Raw genomic sequence first — 27248 nt, 5'->3', positions numbered from 1 at the left:
AGAAATATTTTAGAGAAATTATTTAAATGCTAGTTAATGCCATTTATTTTAGAAGAACGTTTTAGAATTATTTGGCTCTTTCAATAGTTATTAGTTATTTTCTAGTTTTATCATTATCTGGAGTGTGTAAATGTTATTCTAACTCTTCTCCCTTTTGGCGAATAAAACTGAGAGAATTGAGCACCATTCTCGAGTAAATTCATTTGGTTAACCAGCGATTCTTAACGGCAACTTCACTGTGTAAACTTTAAAAGAAGTTTGTCTGTTTCTTGTGAATTACTTTTTACGGTTGGTTATTTATTGATCGCTGGAGGTGGCAAGTTTTAATGTAATTCTTTAATCGCAGCTTTACCAAATTTAAGAATATTTAGGTAATAGTTAACGAATAGAAGCTTTTAATAAGACATAACGTTTATTTTGTTTAAATAAATGTATCAATATAATTATAATTTTTTTTTTCTATCAAATAAAAAGTAGTCATATGCCGGATTCGAACTGGTGATCTCCCACTCACAAAGCCATTATCTTGACCACTAGACCAACACTAGCCCCAGATGTAGTGGACGGTGCTTATAAACATAAAGTATGACGTCTGAAAAAAAATAGGCGATTACTTTACTTTAATTGTAAAATTAAATTGTTGAAAATTGCAGAGGGGCACGACATTTTATTTTAAAGAAATGTGATGGACGACTGTACAAAAGTTTGGAAACCACAGCCTTAATTAAAAAGAAACTTGTAACTCAATATTATATTTCTTATCAAAGCTTAAAATAATCTCCATTAGAAACTATTTAATCTGTCCTATACAAGTTTTGAATTTTGATTTCCTCCATTATTTCATTCATAAAATAGTGGCAAGAAATTAGCTAACAAGAATTTTCATTTCAAAATGAAGTGACAAGTGTTTTAGAAAAGTTTTTAAACTCCAATTAAATCCAACTGTTTAGTGGAATAATTATTCACTGAATGAATTATGAGTTATTCTTTGTTGTTGTAATAATTACTTTGTCTTGAGTTCTCCAAAGTATAAAGGCCTAGTTTAGTATTTAACATCGTTAATTAGACTTCTTTTATTAATTGTGAAATTTAATGTTGGTTTTGTTTCTATTTAGCTTCTCCCTAGTATAATATCTTGATTACCTTAGTTTCCTTTAAAACAATACAAAAAAGCAAACTAAAATCTCTCTGTTTCCGTTGTTTTAATTACCCTTAGCAATGTTTATTAGGAGCCAGGATATTGTTTTCAGTTAGCGGATGATTTAATTACATAATTTTTAGACAAACATATTTAACATTCTCTTTTTTAGAGGAAACCAATCATTAAGATCTGAAGTTATTAGTATTTTGTTTTTGACGTGAATACGTCTTTAAATTTGCTATCATATGGAGGCAATCCAAAAAACCTAATGATAACAAAATCGGGGGATACAGTTTGGCATTATAGTTTCGAATCTATCGTCTACATCCAAAATTAAATTATACCACTGGATAGCTAAAGGATCATTACGATAAGCATCGCGCGCGGTGGAGGGGGAAGCGCCGCCATTTTGAGATCATTTTGCTGCGTATCGAGATTTGGAATTATTATAACTTTTGACTCGGAGAAGCTACGATGTTCGTTTAAGTTTTAATCGTTACAATCTATCGATTGTATATAAAACAATAGTGTAAAATAGTGACAGTGAATATAATAAGGTATTAGAATAAAAAAATATTGTCAAAAATGTATAATGTCACCCTATACGCGTCGAAAAACAAAAACCAAATACAGAGATCTTATACAGTTGGAAAGAGCTTCTCAAGAACAATCTAATGGTAATAATAAAACATCATTTGACCGAGTCAAGCTGTGCCGGGAACGTAAAAGAATGAATGCGGCCGAGCGGATCAACGACGGTGGGACGGTTGAAATTATGCAAGTGGATGATGAAATCGCTTCTACATCGACAACGGACTGTATAGGCATAGATTATGTTCGATCGGTCGATTATGAAGACACATTGGGCAGCAGCTAGTGCACGTTTCACTACAACGTTTGTCAACAACCATTCGGACGTAAGTGTGAAGTGTGTGATCGTCTATGCTTTCTGCGCTCATTGAAGCTAACAAAAGAAAAACACTGCTGCTTAATAATATATTATTATTATATTATAAAAAATATAACCCGTTACGTAAACGTATTCAGGTACAACACACGGCCGTGTCCATGACAGAGCCACAGTTTTTTTTGCTCTTCTTTTTACCAATAAAAAACTTGTAGGACTTACAATCAGGAACAGCTTAGGATCGGGCAAATATGGTAGTAATTAAAAAGGATCTTAAATATTTTAGGATTAAATTTTGTCTAAAAAACAGAAAGAGTAACTTTGGCAATGCCTTCAAATTTCTAAAATTGGTTTATCACTCAAAATCTTTCACTTTTACGGTTTGTCGGTTAGTTTGGGCATGTTTGAATAGTAAACCATGGGGGCGTTCTGTACATTATTTTGGAAAGTCTGTAGCCTTTTTGTCAATGTTTTGTGCTAGCTGCAATCTAGACTGGACAGGCTAGATGTTAAAAGAGGCCTAAGAAGCGTTTTGTAGAGCAATACAATGCCAGAAGTGTTTAGCGATATGTTTGCCTCTGTTAAATAATTGGGTGTAACTGTTTCAGTATACTATCAAGAATTACGTCCAGGTAGCGTCCAATCTTTGGTTTCCAGGGGACTTCATAGTTGTTTAGTTTTAATAAGATGTAGGTCTTCTTTCTGGAACCTACGAAGAGACAAATTTGTTTGGTTTATTATCTTTGAAACCAGTTTGATACTGTCTACAGGATGCTTATTAGTCAATAATAAAATTAAATAATTAGGCGGAAGTATAGGGGTAGACTTCCCTTCCTCAATTTTAGGTTTCCGCCCATATCGCTCTAATGTCCAGCATTGCCATCGTGATGTAATCTCGACCATTCTTGAGATTGCCCTAATATTCAGGGTGCCCCACTTAAACGGGGCACTTTTGAAATAACTCTTAAACGAAGGGAGATATTTTCTTTTGTTTTAATGATGATTTACCTGATTTTTAAGTCCCTGATGACTTTAAGTTTTGATTTATTAGAGATTAATAAGGAAATCCTATATTAATTTTAGTTTTTGAAACAGAGAAATAGGAAAAAAGGACGAAAATTGAATCTTTATGATTGAATATCTCGGCAACGGATTGAAACATTGAAGTGAAATTAACAGCATTTTTCTTCTTTTTTTTAAAAATAGTTTTAAATACAGCAGTCCAAAGTGGGGGTCAAAAGGTAATCGCCATTTTCTACTTCCGATTTAAGGGGCAAGGCGGCAATAAAATCGGAAAAACACTAACACCATCAACAACTAGAGAGAAAATACTTCGCCAAACTTTATGTTCGTTTTTTTTAGATATCTTCCTTCGTTTAAGAGTTATTTCAAAAGTGGCCCGTTTAAATGGGACACCCTGTGTACAGGGTGTATGCGGAGGAGTGGTCGAAACTTCGGGAGGTGATTCAGCAGCTCAAATGCAACAGAAAATATTCTCTTCACTTTGGCCCGATTCTCAACAGTGTCCAAGATATTTGCATTTTTAACTTTTCAGCCGATATTCACGTTTTTCACCATAAAAATGGCCGTAACTTTTCTAGCCTTTATCCTACAACAAGTCTGCTTATTCCAAACAAAAGAGCATTAAATTTCCTATAAATTTGCTTAATACAGAGCCTCAAAACGTTTCTTGTAACAATGACATTTTTACTTTTAATGTCTAAAAAATTCGTCCTCGATGATTTTTGTTAAAATTTTTAACTGCATTTTTTTAAATGATTAATGATTCAAGGAGTCACATACTTTCAGAAAAAGTTGCGCATTTATTGAGCTTCAAGACCAAATGGATCTTTTTGGTTTTTAATAAAACCCTACCCCGGAACAGAGGGGTGTAAATGCAGAAAACTGGGATTTTGCGAACTGACTTTTCATTACTAATTTACTCAAATGTCAATTTTTACCATTTTAGTTACCATTTTATATTAGAACAATTATTATTTAATAAAACGGAAGTAAAAAATAAAGTAGCAATAAAACACATTAGTAAAAAAGTACTTCCTATAGGGAGGTGTCTAGCTAAATTTGCTACAAAAATTGTTCGATCTACTCAAACAAGGAAGTGGGAAAGAATTGTGGCAAATTAACAAAAATCATCGAGAACGAATTTTTTAGACATTAAAGCAAAAATTTCATTGTTATAAGAAAGGTTTTGAGACTCTGTACCAAGCAAATTTATAGGAAATTTAATGCTCTTTCGTTTGGAATAAGTAGATTTGTTGTAGGATAAAGGATAGAAAAGTTACGGCCGTTTTTATGGCGGAAAACGCGAATATCGACGGAAAAGTTAAAAATGCAAATATCTTGGGACACTATTGAGAATCGGAAAAATGAAGAGAACATTTTTTGTTGCATTTGAGCTGCTGAATCACCTCCCGAAGTTTCGACCACTCCTCCACATACACGTATATGAACTGTATAATGTTAGTTGAATGGGTTATTTGTTAGTAAATAACTTGGGTTATTTCTGTAAGTAAAATAACTGACATTAACACAAGATTTATTAAAAGAAAAATAAATAAATATAAGTATAACTAGGTTTCATCCGAAGGGCAAAACAGTATTTTTACCATAAATATCTTGTGATTTTGAGATATAAAAATATTTTCTGTACAACTTTGTGGTTTTTGGACACTCAATTTCTGAATATAAGGACACTTCTTTATCTTCTGTCTGGCCTTTAGTTTTATTTTGTTTGTTTGCTACACTTCAACTTAGTAAGGGCGAAAGAAATCTTTAGAAAGAAAATGGCTAAAAGAGGGTAGCATGAAAAGAGAGGCAAACAACACATCCTTGAGTCGCTAAGAGAGTGGATATGGACACCCGAGTTGTTTGTAAAGCGATGAAGGGTATATCCGAGAGGATAGGAACGGCCCTTAAAGAACCCTGAGTACCGGTGATGGGAAAAGAAGTAGAGGGAAGAATGTCCATCATCGGACAGTGAGCTGCAAGTAGAAAAATCCAAGGGTCAGCAGCTGGATTCGAACCCGGGATCTCCGCGTTGGAAATCCAATACGCTAACCGCATAGCTAATCCCTTCCCTGTTTTGGATATGCTTATTACTTTTATCTAGTTGTAACGAAGAAATGTACCGATCGCGCATCCAATTGTGCATTTGACTGCACGATTTGTAGAAGTAAAATAAACAAAGAACGGGAATAGCTAATGATTTTGCGTGATCGAATTGCGCCATTCTTTGATTGCAAAAACCAAAGAGTCTCTCCTACTGTTCTCGAGAACAGAGAAAGCATAAATTTGTTGTACTAAATGTTATTTGAAGTAAGCTATTGCATATCATCCATTAATAACAGTAAGAAAATTTAGATGGGTTTGTGTTAGTAGAAAACTAGAAGTAAGTAAACATCTAGAGGCTTTAGTCCAATGTCGATTTATCTTGGAAAAAACTTGTTTTATCTACTTTTCCCTTGTTTCCCTTAGATCCAGCATGATAAATATATCGCAGGCCTTAGCCTTACACTGTATAAGGCTCATGCTCCTTACAAGTCCTTCAGGATTAGAATACTTTACTTTGAGTAATATGCTACGCGATGCTTGCATACAAGGAGTTTATATCTTACAAGAAGGTCTGTCTACAGACATCTGTCTTTACATCCTTAACTCCTTTTTCTTAATGTTCTATAAGAGCAGTCTTGATCCATTTGTTTTTTCTTTTGTCTTCCCCGCTAAAGAATAAATTTCTGCACGAATAGTTCTTTTATAAATGTTCTGTGATGATTAAAGAAGTAATCTTGTTTTGGTGTCTTATATAGCATCTATTTTTGGAAATCTTTATCTTTCATATATAGGGTAAGGTTACTCAAGGCGTACCTCTTGAAAAAGCTGCTCAGAAATCAGAGAATATATTAGTAACTATGTACATACTTAAGGGTATCACTGGAAACCTTAGTAAACCCTGCTTTTATTTATTGCAAAAAAATTAAGTAGTCTGCGCACTTTGTCCTTAAAATCCTAAAAGTAAAATTGAAATCGGTACGACTAAGGAAACCAGTACCTTAAGCCGTACCACCTACCGCTTAAGTCGTACCTCGAGCTAAAATTAAATAAATATATGGTTTATTTTCAAATAAATATATTTGGACGTAGAAATGGAGCTAGCAAATTCAAATTTCCCTTTATTTCTATCGTAGTCTGACGTGGAAATTTGGGGACTGAATCTGAGACAATAATATCAACAGCAAGTGTTTCAATTTCCTGGATTTGTGACGATTTGTGCAGGTGTTGTCCTAGAGTCGATGGAATAGGGTCGGCTGATTTTCAGTTTCTTCTGGAGTTGGTTTTTGGACAATGAGTCCTCATTATTTACCATTGAAACAGAGAAATCTTCATTCCGAAAGACATGTCTATTACATGACCACATCTACAGCTAAATTCAAACTCAGGAACTTCACATTGGAATCTAGTACACTATAAGCTAATCGTTTCCCTCATATTATACTGGGACATCTCATAAAAAGGTATTGATTAAGTTTTTAATAATAGCGGCTCCCCTACATGCATACTTCTTTCTCGGTGCATTCGTTTGAGGATAAGTATGATATAAACCAAGCTCGTTGGTCAAATTTTTGACATATTATATTAGTTTTCTCGAATTGTGAATCCGTTGTTATTTCGCTACAAATTCTTTGAGTGAATCGCAAATCACTCAGTATTTGTAAAAAAGGGTAGACGTAGAATTAAAGAATATTCTTAGCAGTACGTCTGGGCGTCTATTTTTACTATATTTATAATAAAAAAAATGCATTTACTGTTGGTAAATATTGCTACAGAGAGTTGAGTCTGTTTACATTAATAATAGTTAACGTGAAACAGTTTTAAATTCGCCTAAAAGTTACTGATTACTGATGTAAGGATGCACTTCTATGTGCACCGGTATGATAAGCAATTAAGAATCTTTTATCAGACGAAACTTACATCGTTTTTTTGTAAACTGTACTAAATATTGTCTAGGATAAGAGCTATTTATTACTCTAGTTATTTGATTTTTACACATAGCTTTTGCCTTGTTTTTCACTTCTTTCTTTAATGATTTTTGGGGGGAAAAATTGAGGTGCGGTCAATAAATCCACAAACAAATTTCTTTCAACAACAGTAATGATGATGTAGCCTTAACATTAAAGTTCATAAATTTTACAATAACCTGAAGAAGGTAATATATATTAACCGAAAGGTTGGTATGAAGACAGAAATTTGTCTTGTGAATTTATTGAGCGCACCTCAATATTCCCCAAAATCATTAATTAATAACGGTCGAAAGCCAAAATTATTATTTCATTTTAATTACAGCATAATAGTATAATAATAGTTTTTACACCTTAATAATTATTTGCTTTTGTTTTGTTACAGGTAAGCTGATCCCCCTCTTTTGGAAAATTAATACAATGCCTTCTAGAACGCCAAAAAAAAGACCAATCCGAATGTCTAAAGTAAGTTTTATTGTTTTTCAAAAAAAATATATCGTTACTTTTTTAATCTTAAGTTTTTGTTTGTAATCTTTTGTTTAAATGCCCAGCTGTGGTCCTTTATCTCTGTCTGTGATCGATTCTTCTTTGTGGTAGATATTTCCACTTTTGGTTTCGATAATTTTAATCATCCCAATACGTTGTAGTTTATTTTCTTGTAATTAAATTTCCGACGAAACAAAAACTTCTCCAAAAATAATCTAGAAGTAGCAAAGAAGAAGTTATTTTGTGAGTATTGAAGGAAATATTGAAGAAGCAGAAAAGTTTAGGAAAAATTAGCAGCTGAAAATAGTAATGGCGGCTCCCTGGGTTATCTCTAGGCAATAATAATATTGGGAAAAAAATAATTAATTAAAAGCTAGAAAAGAAATTAAACAAAATTTAATAATAAAATAATTATCGTTTTACTTCGCTAACCATTTGAAAAACAATGATAATAATAATAATAAAATAAATATAAGTAGATAAAATAAGGTAATAGTGGCGGAAGAAAAATTGTCAAATTGATTTTATTGATTGTCAAATTGATACAAATTTTTCTTTATTGTTTTTTGTAGCTTGATTTACCTACTTCTGTTTAGAAAGTTTTTATTTATGGAAAAATAATTTGTCAGTATTTTATTTATACAGTCTTTATTTATTAAAATAAAAATAAAAATAAAATACATTCCTGGGTGTACAAAATAATTATAAAGACATCTGCCATGGTCAATGACCGTCGGCGGAGTGGTTAATACAATTTTCTTTTCTTTTTTTTTCTTTTTATTATTAATTCTTATTATTATTATTATTATTATTAAAGAAACCAGAAAGTTAAAAAAATTTAGGTAAATAAAAGTTTTCAAAAAATCATTTGCGAATAATTAATAATAACCTTTTTCAGAAAGTAATGGATTACCCTATAAATCTAACATTTATTTCTATTATGCAATTTAACCAATACTAGAACCGTATATACTTATTGCTTTACAATATTGTGCTAACCGAGGCCAATCAGAACCATTTAATATTTCTAATATTTCCACATTTGTTATAGAAATATTCCTAAAATATTTTAGTCTGACCTCACTCAGTCTAGAACAAACTACCAATATATGGTACATTCGATCAAGCATTAGGTCATTACATAAGAGACAAACTTCTTCGGTATTATCATGGTGGTATGGCGGAGAACTACCTAAATACAATAAACCAGCTCGAGCCTTAATTATCCACCTGACTTGCTCCAATGATAAACTACAATTGAAGTAATGTTTGTTACCTAAGCTAAAATTAAGCTCTTTATAAATGTTATAGGAATCGAGTTCCAAAGCTTTCTGCATAAATTCCTCTTTAAATTGTAGTTGGACACATTTGACTAATTTATTAAAAATATTGTTCCATGAGGTTATATTGTTAGTATTACATTCAAAGTTTATATGACATTTTTTTTAAAAGGTTGATGATTTCTAGAAACCAAAAAAGCTTCTTAGAAACAATTTGGGTCGCAACTACTTTTGGTAACCTGTTGTCACTCATAGCAAAAACTTTAACAATGTATTTTAATTGTAATTTGAGGGTGTGAGTATAAATTGGAAGGTAACCAGTTTCACAATAAATAAAGGCAGATGGGACAAATAATGGCAGTTTAAACACTTTTTTAATAAAGAAACGGTATAGCTTTTCTAGATCTTCATATTGGTCTCCTCCCCAAACCTGGGCCCCATAACAAGCCATAGAGCGACTTACACTGTTAAATAATTTTAGTTTCGAATAATACTTTATACTATTATTTTCTATAAGTCGACTCCATAACGTGTTCAGCCCTTGTTTAGCTTTAGACACATTACTTTTAATATGCTTTACAAATGACAATCTAGAAGTCAATGTCACGCCCAAGTACTTGTACTCATTTACCGTTTCTACAACTTCATTATGGCAGAACCATTTCTCTCGTTTTGCAGGCCTTCCTCCATTCCTAAAAACAATAATCTTAGATTTCTTCATGTTTATTTTCAAGTTCCATAACTGCGTGTAGTTACAAAGAGAGTTAATCATTCTTTGCAGTGTTTGGGGCTCGGAGGCAAGAAGCACTATATCGTCAGCAAATGCTAACAACTTTACTCTTTTGGAGCCAACAAGCACACCACCCCCGTCCAGACACTCCTCAATATCATTGATGAATAAAGAGAAAAGGAGGGGGCTAAGCACACAACCCTGTTTAACTCCCATTTCCATATTGAACTCAGAGCCTCTTCCCTCCGGACCCCAAACGCAGCCTACCGTATCTGAGAGAAGTGCCTCAACACTTCGGATAACCTTTGTGGACAGACCCAAACTATTAAGTTTAAAAAATAAAGCATATCGGTCAACAGAATCAAAGGCAGCAGCGAAATCAACAAAAAAGGCGTAGACTTTCTGCCTCTTAGCACTTAGCTTCAGCTTTACTAGGTTAACCAATGTGAAAATATTGTCAATAGTGGAGTAATTTTTCCGGAATCCTGCTTGAAACTCATTTAGAATACCGTTGTTAGCCCACTCTGTTAGCCTTTCTAGAATTAGACCAGCATATACTTTGCCAACAACATTATTAAAAGAAATTCCTCTGTAATTTGAAACCTCATTACAGTTTCCTTTTTTTAAAAGAGGAAAAACAACTGATTTTCTAAAGCTAGATGGAACTTTACCAAAATCAAATATTTCATTAAATACATCTAGTAATAATTTTAGAAAAGTGTGAGGTGCGTTTTTAAAATGTTCATATGGAACACCATCAAGGCCAGGCGTTTTTCCACATCGAGCCCTAGATAGTACCACTTCCAACTCTGACATAGTAAATGGCGCATCATATTTTGTATTTTGTATAAAAGGCGCAGCATACTGCATTCTACTCATACTCAAAGAGGGGTTATATAGATCTTGAAAATACTTAGTCCATTCATCCAATGATATACTATGAGATTTGTAATTCGTACCCTTAAGAGATCTCACCGCCTGCCAAAACTCTTTACTATTATAGCTATTATTTATCTGATTTAATATCTTATAATTAAACTGACTTTTCTTTAACTCACACAATTTTTTAAAGTCATAATTATACTTCAGATAGACCAGTTTATCGCTTAACTGATTAGACTTCCGATACTTTCTTAGACTCTGAAACGATAACTTCCGAGAGTTAAAACATTCTCTGTCAAACCATTTTTCACAATAATCATATTTCTGCTTTGGCTTAGGGTTAAAATTGGCAGCTAACATAATAAGATTTATAAGAAAGTTTATTTTAGAATCAGTGTTGTCCGTAATTAATATCATGGAATTTAGCATTTTATCTAATTTGTATTGGTATACATCCTTTAAGTTTTTCCCATGACGCCATATTAGTTTAGGTATAGGAATAGGAACACTTTTGGGCTCTTTTACGCTAATGTCACAAGTTATCTCTAAAGGCAGGTGATCTGAAAAAATTTGAGTTTTGATTTGAAAATTAGAAATATAATGAATAACATCTGCACTAATGCAGCAGTAATCAATGACTGACGAACCGTGGTTGCTAATGTAAGTAAGATCCCCCTCCAAATCACCTTTCACACGTCCATTCAAAATAATTAGACTAAAATCTTCTAATAACTCCAGTAAGGCTTTACCATTTTTATTAACAACGTTATCTTTAGATCTCCTATAAAAATTCTCCACTAATGACCTTGAGTTTAAACAATGTTTTGAAATTCGTTGCAGGCACCCAGTCCTGCTGTTAAAGTCTCCAACCAAACAAAATTTTAAATTACTATTACCATAAAGGATATCAGATAATTTTTTAAAATCTAATTCCCATGCAGTAGGGTTTAAATACACTGGAACAATATAAAAACAATCGCTACATATGTTTACACAAATCACATCTCTGCCCGACAATTTAACAAAGCTAGCACACTGAGAAATTGCACTGTTAACTTTTATACCATACAATGAACCACCAGAAGCTCTCCCCATTGCAGCTTTTCTAGATGCTGTTACCCACTTCAATACGAATCCCGGAAACAAGTTGGTGAATTTATTTATATCCTTCTCTTCAATATGAGTTTCGAAAATCATAAAAATATCAAATTTGACAACGTACGAAATGAAGTTCCTATTAGATAAAACCCTTTTCAATCCAGCTATATTGTAACTTAAAATATCCAGTCGACCAATCCGCTGCCGTAGTTGCTAAGAGTCTGACACTGAAGTTTTCCGATCTATACACTGCACACTTCTGGGGGTATGAGTATAATCAGACAGTTCAGAATTACTGTTCGGAATAATATTCTGGTCTGGTTCCAGTTTGTTCCGTTTAGTAGTATCTAGCTTGTTATCCTTATTCAGCAATAATTGATCTTTACTAGGAGGAGAGGCCGACATCATTCTTTTCCTATTTAAAAGAGGATCATAGCTATCTTTTATCACCAGTTTATTATATTTTATAACAGCAAATTTTCCCTCTCTTCGGGCCTGGACAAGCTTCGGTCGTAAGCTCTTGCGAGTTTCGATTACATCTTTTGGAAAATCATGCGAAATCGAAAAATTAGAGCCTTTCAACTTAAAAACATTTTGCATAATCATTAATTTAGAACGGAAAGCAGCCAGTCCTACGAGAATCGGACGATTCCTACTACCATCTCGTTTACCTAAACGTCTAACAAAGTCAATATCCGTTCTGCCAATATTTAACTCCAATTTATTAGCAAAAAAGTTGCAGACAAAACTTTCCAATTCCCAATAGTCCACCATTTCATCGACAGCTCCAAATATAACTACGTTCCTTTTTCTCAGTTCGCGATCGAGAGTATCCATTTTCGTTTCGACTATCTTAACTCTATTTTCCAAGACTTCAAAGTACTGCTTTAATTCATTTAAAGTTTTCGATCTACTCTCTTCCATGTCGGCTTTTAAATCCAAGCGTAGTTTTTTGAGTTGTTCAGCAATCTCACTTCCCATGTTGAGAAATTATAGCCTCAAAGCGAAAATAAAATTATTATTACTAATAACTATTCCCCGATAAAATAGGAGTGGGGAGTGCTCTTTTAACGTGTTCACTTCGTATCCGTTTAAATTCAACAGTTTACTAAGTTTTAGGAGTTTCTGTGTGCTGAAAATTTGCAGACTTTAAATTTAATGTGCTTTTGTTATTTGTGTGAAATTTGGAAAAAATCTATCGAGCCGAATCGGTAATATAAGCGAATAAAAAGAATTGACTGATTAAAATCTGCCCAGTTTGGAATATTCTTGTCCAGGTAGGTTTTATGACGTACTAATTAGCGGGAGATAAACGTCATTTCAAGTAGAACTGATCTGTCAACAAACGGAGGCTCGACCACCACGTCACTGTGTTTGTTGGAGTAATAGTTTACTTGGACTCTATACTACATTAATAGTAATTTATCTCAACAAAACTATATATCTGGTTATTCAATCTTATAAACAGCTGAGCTATTCTATTTTATCGGGGAATAGTTATTAGTAATAATAATTTTATTTTCGCTTTGAGGCTAATTTGTCAGTAAATAAAGAGATGTTTATCTTCTTTATGAAGAGGCCTCAGCCCTGTCGGCTAATTTATTTATCTCTTTGTTAATTTTTGTACTCACTTATCGTATTTGTGGCTTATTTATTTATTTGTTTGTTAATTTTTGTATTCACTTATCGTATTTGTGGCTTATTTATTTATTGTTTGTTAATTTTTGTATTCAATTATCATATTTGTGGCTTATTTATTTGTTTGTTTATTAATTTTTGTATTCACTTATCGTATTTGTGGCATATTTATTTATTTGTTTATTAATTTTTGTATTCACTTATCGTATTTGTGGCTTATTTATTTATTTGTTTGTTAATTTTTGAATTCACTTATCGTATTTGTGGCTTATTTATTTATTTGTTTGTTAATTTTTGTATTCAATTATCATATTTGTGGCTTATTTATTTGTTTGTTTATCAATTTTTGTATTCACTTATCGTATTTGTGGCATATTTATTTATTTGTTTATTAATTTTTGTATTCACTTATCGTATTTGTGGCTTATTTATTTATTTGTTTGTTAATTTTTGTATTCAATTATCATATTTGTGGCTTATTTATTTATTTGTTTGTTAATTTTTGTATTCAATTATCATATTTGTTGCTTATTTATTTATTTATAATTAAATTTACTGTAATTTCACTAACAATAATCAAGTTATGATTATTTCTACTTGTTTCTTCCTGCTCATTGATATTTCTTTCATGATTTTTTCTTTTTTTAATTTTTCTTAGAACTTTTAAATTTCTGTTCAATATTAAATTTTATGTATATATATATTTAATGTCAATTTCCTGTTAGTTATCTCTTATTTTTGTAATTTCCGGTTCATTTATTTTTTCGCCGTTCTTTGTTTTTAATACTTCCGCTTCCTTTTGGTTAGTCTGCTTGGATGCTTTTTCTTTTTCTTTATTATTAATCTGATTTCTCTTCGCCATTTATAAGTACATTATAATTTTCTGTATTTATTTCCATTTCCCACTCTTCATATGTAACTTCGTATGAATTTTACTTGTTGTGTGTTTTGTATTTCTATGTGGGATAATTACATAAAATTAGAATTTAATATTTAGCTTAGATGCAATGTAATTCAATGTAAATAATTTACTCGTTTTGGTACAAAATGGATGCGAATCTAATGTTTAGTATAGTGTAAATAGTTACACCATTGGGCTCAATGCCAAACACAACTTCAGTGTGCACTTGAAGCGGCCGTAGGTAGCACAGTATATATATATATATATATAGCAGGACCCCGCCCTTTACAGCCACCTCCCTTCCGCTGTTTACTCTTATTTCCTGAATTTGCTGCATATCTATTCCAATGATCTTATTAATGGTTCTTTTATATGAGGTTTAACAAATTTTTTAAAAGTATTATTGAATAGAAATATAAAAATATAGAAACTTGTGTTTTATAAGGAGGCCCAGAAATAAACGTACAATTCTGTTATTATTTTTCTTGAAATAATGGTCGAGGAACAGTTTTTATCTAATTTTTGTTTAGCCTTTTGCTGTAATAAAAAATAAAATTTAATGGCAGCAAGTCAGTGTAAGTTAAAACATACACTGACTTCCCTTTAGAAAAGCTTGAAGGTCGAAGTTAGCAAGAATTTAATTTTTAAATATTTTTCTTCCGCACCAAGTTAATGGTAATAACATTATTAAAAACAGGGAAGGGATTAGCTATACGGTTAGCGTACTGGTTTCCCACGCGGAGATCCTGGGTTTGAATCCCAGCTGCTGGCGCCCCTTAGATTTTTTTCTCTTCCTAGGAGTATATCGTATTACAGCTCACTGTCCGGTGATGGACAGTAATGGTCTGTAACGTGAAAACACTGTCCAGAGCCAGGCAGTGCACTGAAAGAAGCTCCGGGAGCCAATAACCTCAGATGTTGACGCGCCTTAAATCATTTAAATAACAACAATAATAATATTTCGTTTTGAATTTCTTGAGGTTGAATTTCAACCCTTTCTTATTCATTTTCTGCTCAATAAAATTTTAAAAATTATGTAGTTTTTGAAAAAATGATTTGCTCGAAGTGAATTATGGTATTATTATGAAGCGAGAGAAGCAAGCATTAAATAAGGATAAGACTGTACCAAAAGAGTCTTAAGATTAATGGAATACGGTCGGTTAAAATCCAAGACTATGGTTGCTGCTTTCTCTCACGATTTAAATAAGAGCCGTGTCCCAGTGATTTTGGCCAAGATAAGGGATTTGGATCAAGAGTTTTAGGGACTGAACAGCAGCTGGTGCCAGAATGCAGAACTGGGGCAGGATTTTTAAATCTTAGTTGGAGTTAGAATTGCGGCCAATTATTTTAGGCTTACACTTTTTCCTTACCTCCCCCTCTTTAGCGGATTCACTAAAGTGCAATAAATTTGCATTTTAAACGTCGTGAAAAGATTATTGCTTTAATTGTAGGCTAAAGTTATCTAATACTTTAGTTTATTATTGTCTTAGTAGCATTTTACAAAATTGTTTCATTAAAATCGTTAAGTTGAAGCAAAGTATTATCTAAACTAGAATAGATTATCCAGGAGGCCGCGCACAGATAAGAACTTTTGATCCAAAACAAAAGTAAATCCATTCTTTTAACTAGTAACCAACGATCCTGAAGAAGCCTTTATTCAGACTGTTGTAGAAAATAATGGCGACCTCATTATTCATAAATGAAATCTCTTTACAGCATTGAGAGTCGTTTTTATAGAGTTCTTAGTTTCTCTACCTCCTGCCCCAAATTCTTATCAGTTGAATATTTGCATTTAAGTTCCCACCGAATTTCAATTTAATTGTTAGTTGGTAACCGTCTCCGATATTACCTAATTTGTTTTGTTCTTAATTTAAGACGCGTCAACATCTGTGTTCTTTGGCGCCCGGAGCTTTTTTTCCATTCTATTACATGACTTAGTGAGCTGTAAGAAGCTGGAAGAGAAAATCTACAGCTGGAAACATAGTGGAGCAGCGAGCTTCAAATCAGAGAGAGCGACGAGCAGCGAGCTTTAGAGTCGCATGCACATAGAGACGAATTTAGTCGCGTTTCCCATTTCGACGAGACATGATGGAGGAATTATTTCTATACGAAAATTCTTCCTTAAAAATGTGATATTTAGAGCAGCTTAGAAGCAGGAGCTGCAGTGTTCATGATATAAACAGGACTAGACATGAACCTGGTGAATTCCATCACTTGTACCAACAACTTCGGGAGCATCCTAGCAAGTTTCATTCGTTTTTTGTGAATGTCTATTTCAACATTTAATTACATACTAACCAGAGTTGAAAGCATGTTAGCCAAGAAAAGGATGAATTTCAATGTTAACCCCATTAATCCTGTCCCATTTCTTATCCAACACAAATCGGTTGTGATCTAGAGGATCCTTTTGGTCCCACAGAGGTTTCTTTAAAAAAACTACACCAATAAATGCAGCAATATCATTTTAACCTTAGAAAATTGAGCGCGATGAGAGCGAAGAAATCAAACGTCATAACGTGTTGATCTACTCTCTCTCTTGGTAGCGTAGCTCTATCTTCGCTTTGCTCCTCACTATGCGCGGTCCCATATGGTAACTGGCGTTTGTTTTCGCCGCTTTGCTCGCCGTTCCACTTTGTTTCCAGCCTATGGGGCCAGCAGCTGGGTTCGAACCCGAAATCTTCGTGTTCGTATCTAGTATTCGCGAACCACTCTGCTAATTAAGCTCTTCCCTTCATAAATAATGTTACTTTATACGAAGAAATGGAACAGTTTAATGGGGCTGCCTGTATTCAATTTGACTGAAATCATCCTTTAGCAATTGATCAGATGAATTAAAATTTCAAGACTGTTATTTCTCTGTGATTTTGTTTTGATTTTGGCTGCGTATAATTTAAACCTTCGTATGGACATACCCCGACCTACTCTATCTATAAATTAAAGTTTGAATATTAAATAAACAATTCTTCACAAAAGAATGAAGATTAACGTTTTAACTGAATTGTGAACTATTTAGTTGGTTAGAGGTTAGATGTTCATTGTCGTTAAGTTTCTTGTTGAAAGCCATTAATTTTATGTTCTCCCTTTCCGCGCCTGTTGTAACCTGCAGGAATAATGTTCACATTAATAATGGTATCATATCAGGAAGAGTATATAATAATATATTGTTCAGGAGCTCTTTGGCCGAACCACATTGACGCCGGTAGTCAATCATTTTCATTGAATTAAATCCTTGTCTTTAATACCCAGAGGTGTTGGTACCACTGTTCTTTTAGAATACGAATTACGTTCATTTATTTTGATTATCATACTTTCTGGCAGCGATCAGCTGTTTGCGGTAAGTTTGAACATGGCGATTAAACCAAAGTTTACTATAATTTAGGCACTTCTTAATTACAAAATAGCATTTTATATCTGTAGTATGGTTGGCAGAGTGATAAATACGCTGGAGAAGTTTGGCTTGCCTTTCTCATAAACAATTCAATTATGATGCTTAAATTAGTCACCATTGGGTCATTCCATGTCAAATCAACACAAAAAAAGACCATTTTTGACCTCACCATCTCGGATTTTCTTAAAATTTGCCACATGTGTACTATTGGTATAGACTTGGAAAAATATGAAATTTTACTGTGATATGTCAACTGGTTTATGAGTTACAGGGCTGTAAAGTTGCCAAAAATGGGCTGAAAAACAGGGAACCCCGTGTTTTTGAATTACTGTAGAAGCTTTCCTAAATGAGCTACAGACTTGAGATTGGTGTCATTTTATAGCATATATAATGCCCTTTCCTGTGATATGCGACACCATATGGGTTAGGATAAATAAAGTTTGTTAAATTTAAATTTAAAATTTAAATTTTAAATTTTTTAAAAAGTACATATTTTAAAATTAATTCCATGAATAGCTAGTAGTGTTATGAATCACTGGGCAAAATATTAATTTGGGACGACAATGGCTTCATTGTTAAAAAAATTTAAGACTAAAGCTCCTTTTCATGGAAAATATATTTTAATAAAATTAAAGTAATAAATAAATTGAAAATAGTAATAATGAATCAATGAATCATAATTAATAATTATTAAGATTTAAAATATTGATTTTGAAATCATTTTTAGAACTAATAATTATGATTACAGTAATTAATCATATTAATTATATTATTTTAATGAAATTATGCAGTTAATCAAATCATACAAAAATAATTCAATTTAATATGTTTGTTTAAGAACAGCCTTCTTTGGCTGAGATAACAGCCTCTTTAAGAGTTGGTTTAAGTCGGCAAAGGGCCTTGTGATGGTGTAGGGGGTTCGGTAAAGAGACTGGCAGCTCGTGCCAGTTTGCAACGACTCTATGAAAATCAAATCCAAACTTCACTACAACTTTTTGAGTGGGCAGTAGAAAACATCACCTACATAGACTTTGCATATTCAACCCAGGAAGACTACGTTGAATCTGAGTGTTTTTTTAAAATTCGGTTTGCTCAAGCATTGGCTATTAAAGGAACACAGCAATACCATGCTTTCATTCCCAGAAGTAAATCCAAAATATTGGTTAAAAACTTTTCTATGAACTCAGAAGCTTGCGAAATGGAAGTTTCAAAATTCCCTGATAAACTAAAATTAGCCGACATATCAGGTTATATCAGTGTAGTCTATAAAGAAACTGGTGGCTTGGATATGTTTTAGAGAAAAATGAAGAACTTGATGAAGTAAAAGTAACTTTTATTCATCCAGCTGGACCCTCTAAATCATCTCGCATCCAAGAAATGCCGATATTATTTGGGTCTCAGTAGTGGATGTTTTGATAAAAATTGATCCTGTGACTCTGACTGGAAGAACTTACATATGTCCTACTAGAAAGTGATGCATGTCAAACAAATGAAGCCTTTTCAAGCTTAAAATAATAAAGAGATCCTATTACTTAACAGTATGTTTTACTTTGGACTTATTAGTGGAATTATTATTAGCATTATTGTATTAACATGAATTCAGAGTTGAATTAATCGGATTGGAGCTTTAGTCTTAAATTTTTTTAACAATGAAGCCATTGTCGTCCCAAATTAATATTTTGCCCAGTGATTCATAACACTACTAGCTATTCATGGAATTAATTTTAAAATTTTAAAATATGTACTTTTTAAAAAATTTAAAATTTAAATTTTAAATTTAAATTTAACAAACTTTATTTATCCTAACGCATATGGTGTCGCATATCACAGGAAAGGGCATTATATATGCTATAAAATGACACCAATCCCAAGTCTGTGGCTCAATTAGGAAAGCTTCTACAGTAATTCAAAAACACGGGGTTCCCTGTTTTTCAGCCCATTTTTGGCAACTTTACAGCCCTGTAACTCGTAAACCAGTTGACATATCACAGTAAAATTTCATATTTTTCCAAGTCTATACCAATAGTAGACATGTGCCAAATTTCAAAAAAATCCGAGATGGTGAGGTTCAGACCCCGTGTTGATTTGACATGGAATGACTCCATTATAAATGATCGAAATAAAGAATGCACATAATATAATATATATCCTATTATAATACTATATGTTAAAATATATTATATATGTTATTATAATATTATATTAAATATTATATTATATATTATATTATATTATATATTATAATATTATATTATATATTATAATATTATATTATATATTATAATATTATATTATATATTATAATATTATATATTATATTATATTATATTATATTATATTATATTATATATTATATATTATATATTATATATTATATATTATATATTATATATTATATATTATATATTATATATTATATATTATATATTATATATTATATATTATATATTATATATTATATATTATATATTATATATTATATATTATATATTATATATTATATATTATATATTATATTAATTTATATTATAATATTATATATATTATATAAAATACTGTGTGGTTTCATTTCTATATTGTAAAAGTGTAGTTTCGTTTTAATTAAAGTTATGTATGTTGCATAAATTGTTTCAGATTTTATATTTTTGCTTTCTGTATTTGCAATTTTGGATGTAATTATCTGTTTGGTTACTTAACGTTTCCCCTAAATCAAAATTCAGTATCCAAATTGTTTGAAAACCAGCAATACCAATAATAATAAATGATTTGTAATACCAAATTCTTGGCAAACGTTTAATAGCTTTTTGCTGTATTGCTTTAGTTATTTATCCATTCAAAAATATTGCAATCGCCGAAATTTAAATTCAGTTAAGGATTTATATTATTAGTATTTTACAGTTTTCTCTTGCCCCTTAGGTATTGTACTTACACATCTTTTCGATTCTGAATTCCACCAAAATGAATCGTTTTGTGGTCTCCTGTACAAAGAGAGGAAAACAAAAAAAAAATTACTCCATATCTCCAGTCACTTTAGCGCATAAAGATGTGCTGGAATTTGTGCTTTCAGCGTAACTCATGAAAAAAAAATACAAATTTAAGGCACAACGTCGGGAACAATGTTTTACTCGCTCGGCTAGTTAGTAATTCGGTTGAACGCCATAAATTAATAACAGTTAAATAAGCAATTGAAATCGGGCAAAAGTAATTTAATATCCTAAACGGTGGAAAGTTCTGGTAATGAATTCTGGATTGACTTAATGCAAAGTAAGTTCTAAAACTGTTTCTGTGAACTTAAATTGTTAGGTTATGGTTAAGTAAATTATTTACATTAATATCTTCTTATTTGGCTTTTTGGCGGCTAATAATCTTATTATTTACTTGTGTTCCTTTATAATCTAAATTAAGATTTTCCATTATTTTAGAGTTATTGACATAAACGCTATGTCTGACAAGGATATTAAGGTAACAATATGATTTATATTGTACCGTTGCCTAGTTACCCAGTTGGCTTTGTAACAGGAGCGAGTCCACTTCCACAGCCTGCGCAGGTTAATTAATTCCACCCTGTGAAGTGAAGACGTCTATTGTACTGACTTCCTAGTATTTGGTGGAAGTGCCCGACGATCTATATGATCATGTTCCGATAAACAATACCCATTCTTATTGATTGTGGCAATTTTCATCAGCTAGCTGTCATTGTCTGCCGACATAGGATAACCTATCCTTAAGGGGACGAGCCTTTTTTTTTCCTATTTCTTCTGGGTTTGTAGGAGTAGATGAAGCTTATACGCTTATTTTTGGTTCTTTTTTACTTGGCCTAGCCACTTTGGTCTCTCCAGCTTTGCCTTTTTTGGTGTTACTGTTCTCTATATGCTTATGCACTTCTCTCATCTCTAGTGTGTACGAGGCGAAATGCATCTCGACGTCCTTATTTCGCCATTTTCGTGCAGTGGAACAACTTGTTTGTTTTTGTTTTGCAGAGGAGACCATACCGGCATGGTCGTACTTCCATGTCATTGAAGACTTCAATAAGCTTGGATATTCTTTCAACATAGGTACCTCTAAGTACCTGTAGGTACCTCTAAACAGCAAACTTCGACATTTAAGCTTTTAAACCCCATACAGAACACTCTGCCGCCTTTGTCGGATACGATTGTAATATGGTCTTCTGCAATTTTAGTTGTTCCTGTCACGGAACTTTTCAGGATTCCGGTCTAAGAAGCCGATTTAATTTAATAATATAATATTACCAAAAACTTTAATTATAGTCCTACGAGATAACCCGTAGTTGGCGTCCTAGAATTTGCGAGATATCTCGTAGTTGACCGCCACGGAACTTATCAGGATTCCGGTCAAAGAAGCCGATTTAATTTAAACATATTATATTACCAAAAACTTTAATTATAGTCCTTCGAGAAAACGCGTAGTTGGCGTCCTAGAACTTGCGAGATATCTCGTAGTTGACCGCCACGGAACTTATCAGGATTCCGGTCAAAGAAGCCGATTTAATTTAAACATATTATATTACCAAAAACTTTAATTATAGTCCTACGAGAAAACTCGTAGTTGGCGTCCTAGGCAAGTAAACAACCTACGAGAAAACTCGTAGTTGGTAGTCAACGTATTAAAGGGCAAACTTTGCCCTTTTTTTCACTTGATCTGGGCTTTTCCTTCATTATCAGAATATTATCTTTTTTAGTCTCGTTACGGCATAGCCCTCATATGGTAGACTTGCGATTTCTACGCAATCTGACCAGTTAAAAGTCAAGTTTCCTCTTTTCCTTAACACTGTCTACTGAGAGTCTGAACTCACCACTTAGATTTTAGCTGTGTATAGCGTGGCTGTGTATATGTACGGACCTTGGGTTGGCCTGGGACAAAGTTACCCACATGGAACCGCTAGGAGGTGGGCTTTTGTTTTGACCAGTAGAAGACAGACGGCCTAGACCTACATGTCGCTTGCTGGCTCTAAATAACTTAGTACCAAAAGACTAAGTACAAAGCCTTCTAAGGGATCTTTGGCGAAGGATGTTTGCTTGTCCAACCAAGTAAATGTACTAGCACCTCCAATACTGGACGCCCATTAACCACGTTGCTTTTCTCTTCTTTAGGGAATAAATGTCTTTCACAAAGATTCTTTTTTTTATATATATAATGAGATTCATCTTTTAATTTCAACTATTAAACATTTATGAAAACCAAATTAGTCGTAACATTTTCTTAATTTTAATAGACGATGAAAGTTAATGGCAAGATCTCTGTATAGATAAACTGTTAATGTAGTTTTCATTGGCTATGCAAATGGATACAGTTCAGTCTTTAGTCGACAGGTTTGTTGGTGTATAAAACGGCTCGGGTTTCTATGGCAATGTCTTGGTTAAAGAAAGTTTAATGTGCTACTGTGCTGTGTAGTTGGATAGTGAGAAGTTACCTCTCAGCGGAGGCGGTGGTAAAACAAAACCACCAAAACTCGGTATTTTAATGGCCAGGAAATGGATGGCAAGAGAGGAATAGTTAGGTTTATAGATAACTTTTGTTTTTATTATGGGGTTGTAGATAATTAAGTATTGAATTTTCTTTGTAGATTACTCTTTATAAAATTTAGTTTCTCTATGGCCTAGAAACTGTTCATGTAAAGTCAGGGGTGCCAATAAACTCAATTAAAACACGGGCCAATTGGTGCTAAAGGCAAGATTCACGTGGGCCACATCACATTTACAAATCTTGTTAAATTTATATATTGAAGTGAGGATTCAGGAATATGGATAGGATAATTACAACACTATATAATTGCTTTTATTTAATGTATTCATAAAACTAAAATTATCTTTTTTTTGGTATTAGTTTTCCAAACTGATTCAGAGACTGAGAACAGACAACCTTCATTAAAGTAGATAGTTGTTTAACAATTAATCTGTAAACCCATTATTTGATTTTATGGGCAAAAATTGTTGCTGACACAAGTACGTACTCCCAAAATAACATAAAATTTGTGTAGTAAATATTTTATTGTCCACGTAAATAAGCGTCTTCAGTAGTTAAAGGGTTAAAAAGGGAATTATGGGTACGGTATTGCCTGGATCTCCCCAAAGCGCCATTTTCATTGTAGCAATTTTTTCTGTTTTTCATTTTATTGCAGAACATCGCGGGCCAGAAAGAAATTATCTTAGGGGCCGTGGTTTATTGCATTTTTTTTTAAAGCAAATATTTTGCTCCAAATAAATTCCAATTTTATCCCCCTTATTTCCTAAACTATTTTTACTAAATTTTTGAGGCACCTTTTGCTTAAAGACGAGGTGCCTAAAGGTAGAATACATTGTACCAGCTTTGGACAGAGATAGGAGCGTCCTAACTATCAAGTAGGTGTCGTTGACAAAGGATGGAAGCTTATTTTTTCCTAACAAATAAAAAGTAGTCATACGCGGGATTCGAACTGGCGATCTCACAGATAAGAAGCTCTTCTCTTAACCACTAGACCAACACTCGCCCCATCTGCTAATGTAGTCCCAAGTTCTTGCAAGGGGTTTGGCAGCTAATGAAAGAAGAGTTCCAACACTTTAGTGAACGATACTATGAGCTAGTAACCGAAAAGTTTGTTTGTCCCGTAAAAGTTTTGTGCACGTTAAGTGTTTAAAAAAAAAATATTCTAACTTACCTGAAGTAATTTTTTAAGATATAATCTAAGTTTTACACATTTTATTTATTTATTTATTGAATGGTTAGTAAGTTTGCCAGTTTTTGTGAAGACACGATGCAAAATAGATGGGAGAAAACGTTGGCTATGTGCATGGAATAGGCGAGGTACCTTAGGTTGTTGTGTGGTGGTAACAGCTGACACAAATCGATACAAGACTCGGGCGAGGTCATGCTAAAAGGCCCAGTAAAGAGTATACTGGTCTTGGAATGTACGTTTTTGTGAAAAACCAGTTTTCCTTCAATTTGCCATCAATGGTTAAAAACTACGTTTAATTAATTTATAAAAATAGAATTAATTAAAAAAAAAAGTAGATGTTATACATTGTTTACAGTAAACTTCAAATTTATTCCTGTAATTATTCATTAGAATTGTTGTGACCTAATTTTGTTTTTAAATCAGATACTTTTTTTCTCGGTTCACGTTTTAGTGGTAACAAGAGGTGCCGTGATGGGAATAAAACAGTGTTACCATCATTCTCTGCTTGCTCTCGGTAAGGTGCCCTTAATGCATTAGTTGGAGATCCATTTCTTTATTCTCTGAGCAGCGTAAAGCAAGTATTTTCCATGAAGTCCCAAAATAAAATCTGCACGAGTCTTGGCTCTTTCGTTTTAAGATTTCTAATGAGAAACTACCAAAACTTACTCGTTGTAAGGATATTAGTGTTCAATAAACAATGACAATATTTATTTGAAAATATTGTCTTATTATTTCATGCTTAATAAAGTAATTAATTATTTCATTATTACATTAATTAATTATGAATTATTTGTAATTATTATTATTTAATTAATTATTTCATTATTACATTAATTAATTATGAATTATTATTTGTAATTATTATTATTTAATTAATTATTTCATTATTACATGAATTAATTATTTCATTATTATTTGTAATTATTATTATTTAATTAATTATTTCATAATTATTTGTAATTATTATTAATTAATTATTTGTAATTATTATTAATTAATTATTTTCATAATTATTTGTAATTATTATTATTTAATTAATTATTTATTATTATTTATTAATTATTTCATTATTACATTAATTAATTATTTCATAATTATTTGGAATTATTATTTAATTAATTATTTCACAGCTTAATAAAGCCTTAAATAATTTGCATACTTGCACATCTTTGCTTTAATTTTACATTTTGGTCCTCTATGGACTTTACTAAAGTAACCTTTAGACCATTTCTTCTGTATTTATCTGAAGGAAACCTGCAGAACGGAAATGAAAAGTTTAATTTGCAGCTGGAATGAGGCCTGCCAATTCTTCCTTCCACTAGGTCTGAGGCGTCAGTGCTCTTGTGAATTCTAAATTAGAAAAAGATAATGAATATCGTTCATGATGATGAATAGTGTATTTTATTTATTTATTTGTGAAGCCTCAGCCATCCAAATTATACAAATAAATTAATTAAAATTAATAAAAATAGATAACATATTGTTGAAAAAAGAACTAGAAAAGAAATAAATTAAATATTCTAATTAAAATAAATTAATATTATTAAAAAGAATGGAATAAACTCCAACTTCTTAAAATAAAAAAAGTTAATTTTAAATCAATATGGCTACTACTGGCAAAAATAATTAAATAAATAAATTCAAAAAATGAAAAACACTCATCATTCATTCAAAATGAAGGACTTCAATTTAAGCATATTTACAGTAAATAAAAATAAATTATCTAATTGATCGCTATCTGCTATGTATGGTAGTATCTGTCAACCTGCTTAGGATACACAGAGAGATAATGTATTCTAAGTGGCTCATATATAGGACAAACAATCAGCACATGATAGAGGGGTCTCGAATTCATTAGCATATAGTTTATCATTCGAAAAGATTTTTGTGGAAAAAAATTTAAGTAAAAATGTACTTTTAACTCTACAAAGTTTAGAAATAAATCATTTTAATTTGGAAAACATTATGACAATTGAAGACGGCGATTTGGGTGTGGTTACAGAAATCATATTAGGAAAAAAATTACAATTTTCGTTCAATAAAATAATCAATCTTTGTCTCGAAGTTTAGAGTTTTTACAGAAAAAGTGGTGTACATGTCAATAAAATTGCTACAAAATAACTCGGAGGAGTTGATGATATAGAAACAGGTCAGTCGGTCTGCTAAAGCAGATATCTTTTCTCGAGAAATCGCACATAGATTGGGCAAAAGTCATTCTGCCATGCTTCGTACGGAGTACCTGATCGGGAGGAAGGCATTCAGTACTTAGTTTTCGAAATAGAAGTTCTTAGATTTTTTTTAAACATTTATTTATTTATTTACAATCTGTACAATATAATATACAATAAGTAAATAGGGAGAATGAAGGATAAATGGATGCGTGAAAGGCAGGAGGAAAGAAACCACCCAGTGGTAGCACTCTGTACAGGATATGAATGATGTTTTGGTCTTCATGCTGCAAGGAAGATGCGGGCCCATTGGCGATTCAGTCGGCGAGAAGTATTGTTTGGGATGTCAGAGGAGGCAAGAGACTGCACAAAAGGATTAGAGCAGGCAGATAGAGCAGTAGGTAACTTGGCAAGTTGTACGAATGGGATGTTGAGGTCGTTGTGAAGAGTGAGGTTAGTCACCGTAGAAAAGGAACGTCAACTATTTGTCGGCAGTAGTTTTGATTGAAATTTCCTGTACAGTCCGTATGTTTTGAAGGTTCGGCTGAACCCTACAGCTCTAGTCAGTAAGTCCACATAGGTTTGAGAATAGTACTGTATATTAAGCGTTTGAGTTCCACAGGCAATTCTGAGCGTCGTCCAATTTGTTTGTAAAGCCATTTCTCACGTTTTGTCATTGCTTGTCTTTTAAGACCAGTGTGTGGGTTCCATGTGAGTCGTTTGTCTATGTAGAGCCCAAGGTAGCGCACCAGATCTGCACAAGAAAGAGGATTTCTGTTGAAGAGACAGGTGGACAGGAGCCCCGCCGGAGATATACGTGGCAAGCTGGCATTTCTGTGGGTACATCTTAGATAGAAATGAAGGTGAAATAATGGCCTCTGTCTATTTGATGGTTAAAATCCTTTTGCTCCACATGCGAA

At 32.5% G+C, this 27248-nt stretch overlaps 1 protein-coding gene across 6 annotated transcripts in view; it reads left to right on the top strand.

The window, feature by feature from the left end:
• Positions 1-27248, top strand: part of LOC141447143 (transmembrane protein 47) — a 320333-nt gene that overhangs the window by 210425 nt on the left and 82660 nt on the right. For 3 of the 6 annotated variants that reach the window (XM_074114383.1, XM_074114384.1, XM_074114386.1), the window contains one exon: positions 7470-7549. The exons of the other annotated variants lie outside the window; for them this stretch is intronic. In XM_074114383.1, the coding sequence (XP_073970484.1) occupies positions 7505-7549 (45 nt within the window). In that variant the 5' untranslated portion in view covers positions 7470-7504. The remainder of the gene's footprint in view (positions 1-7469; positions 7550-27248) is intronic. 6 annotated transcript variants of the gene reach the window in all.

Source organism: Rhodnius prolixus, unplaced genomic scaffold (assembly GCF_049639745.1).
Source record: "Rhodnius prolixus isolate KJV_2025 unplaced genomic scaffold, Rpr scaffold_7, whole genome shotgun sequence".
NCBI lineage: Eukaryota > Metazoa > Arthropoda > Insecta > Hemiptera > Reduviidae > Rhodnius > Rhodnius prolixus.
This window is presented reverse-complemented; position numbering and strand designations above follow the sequence as displayed.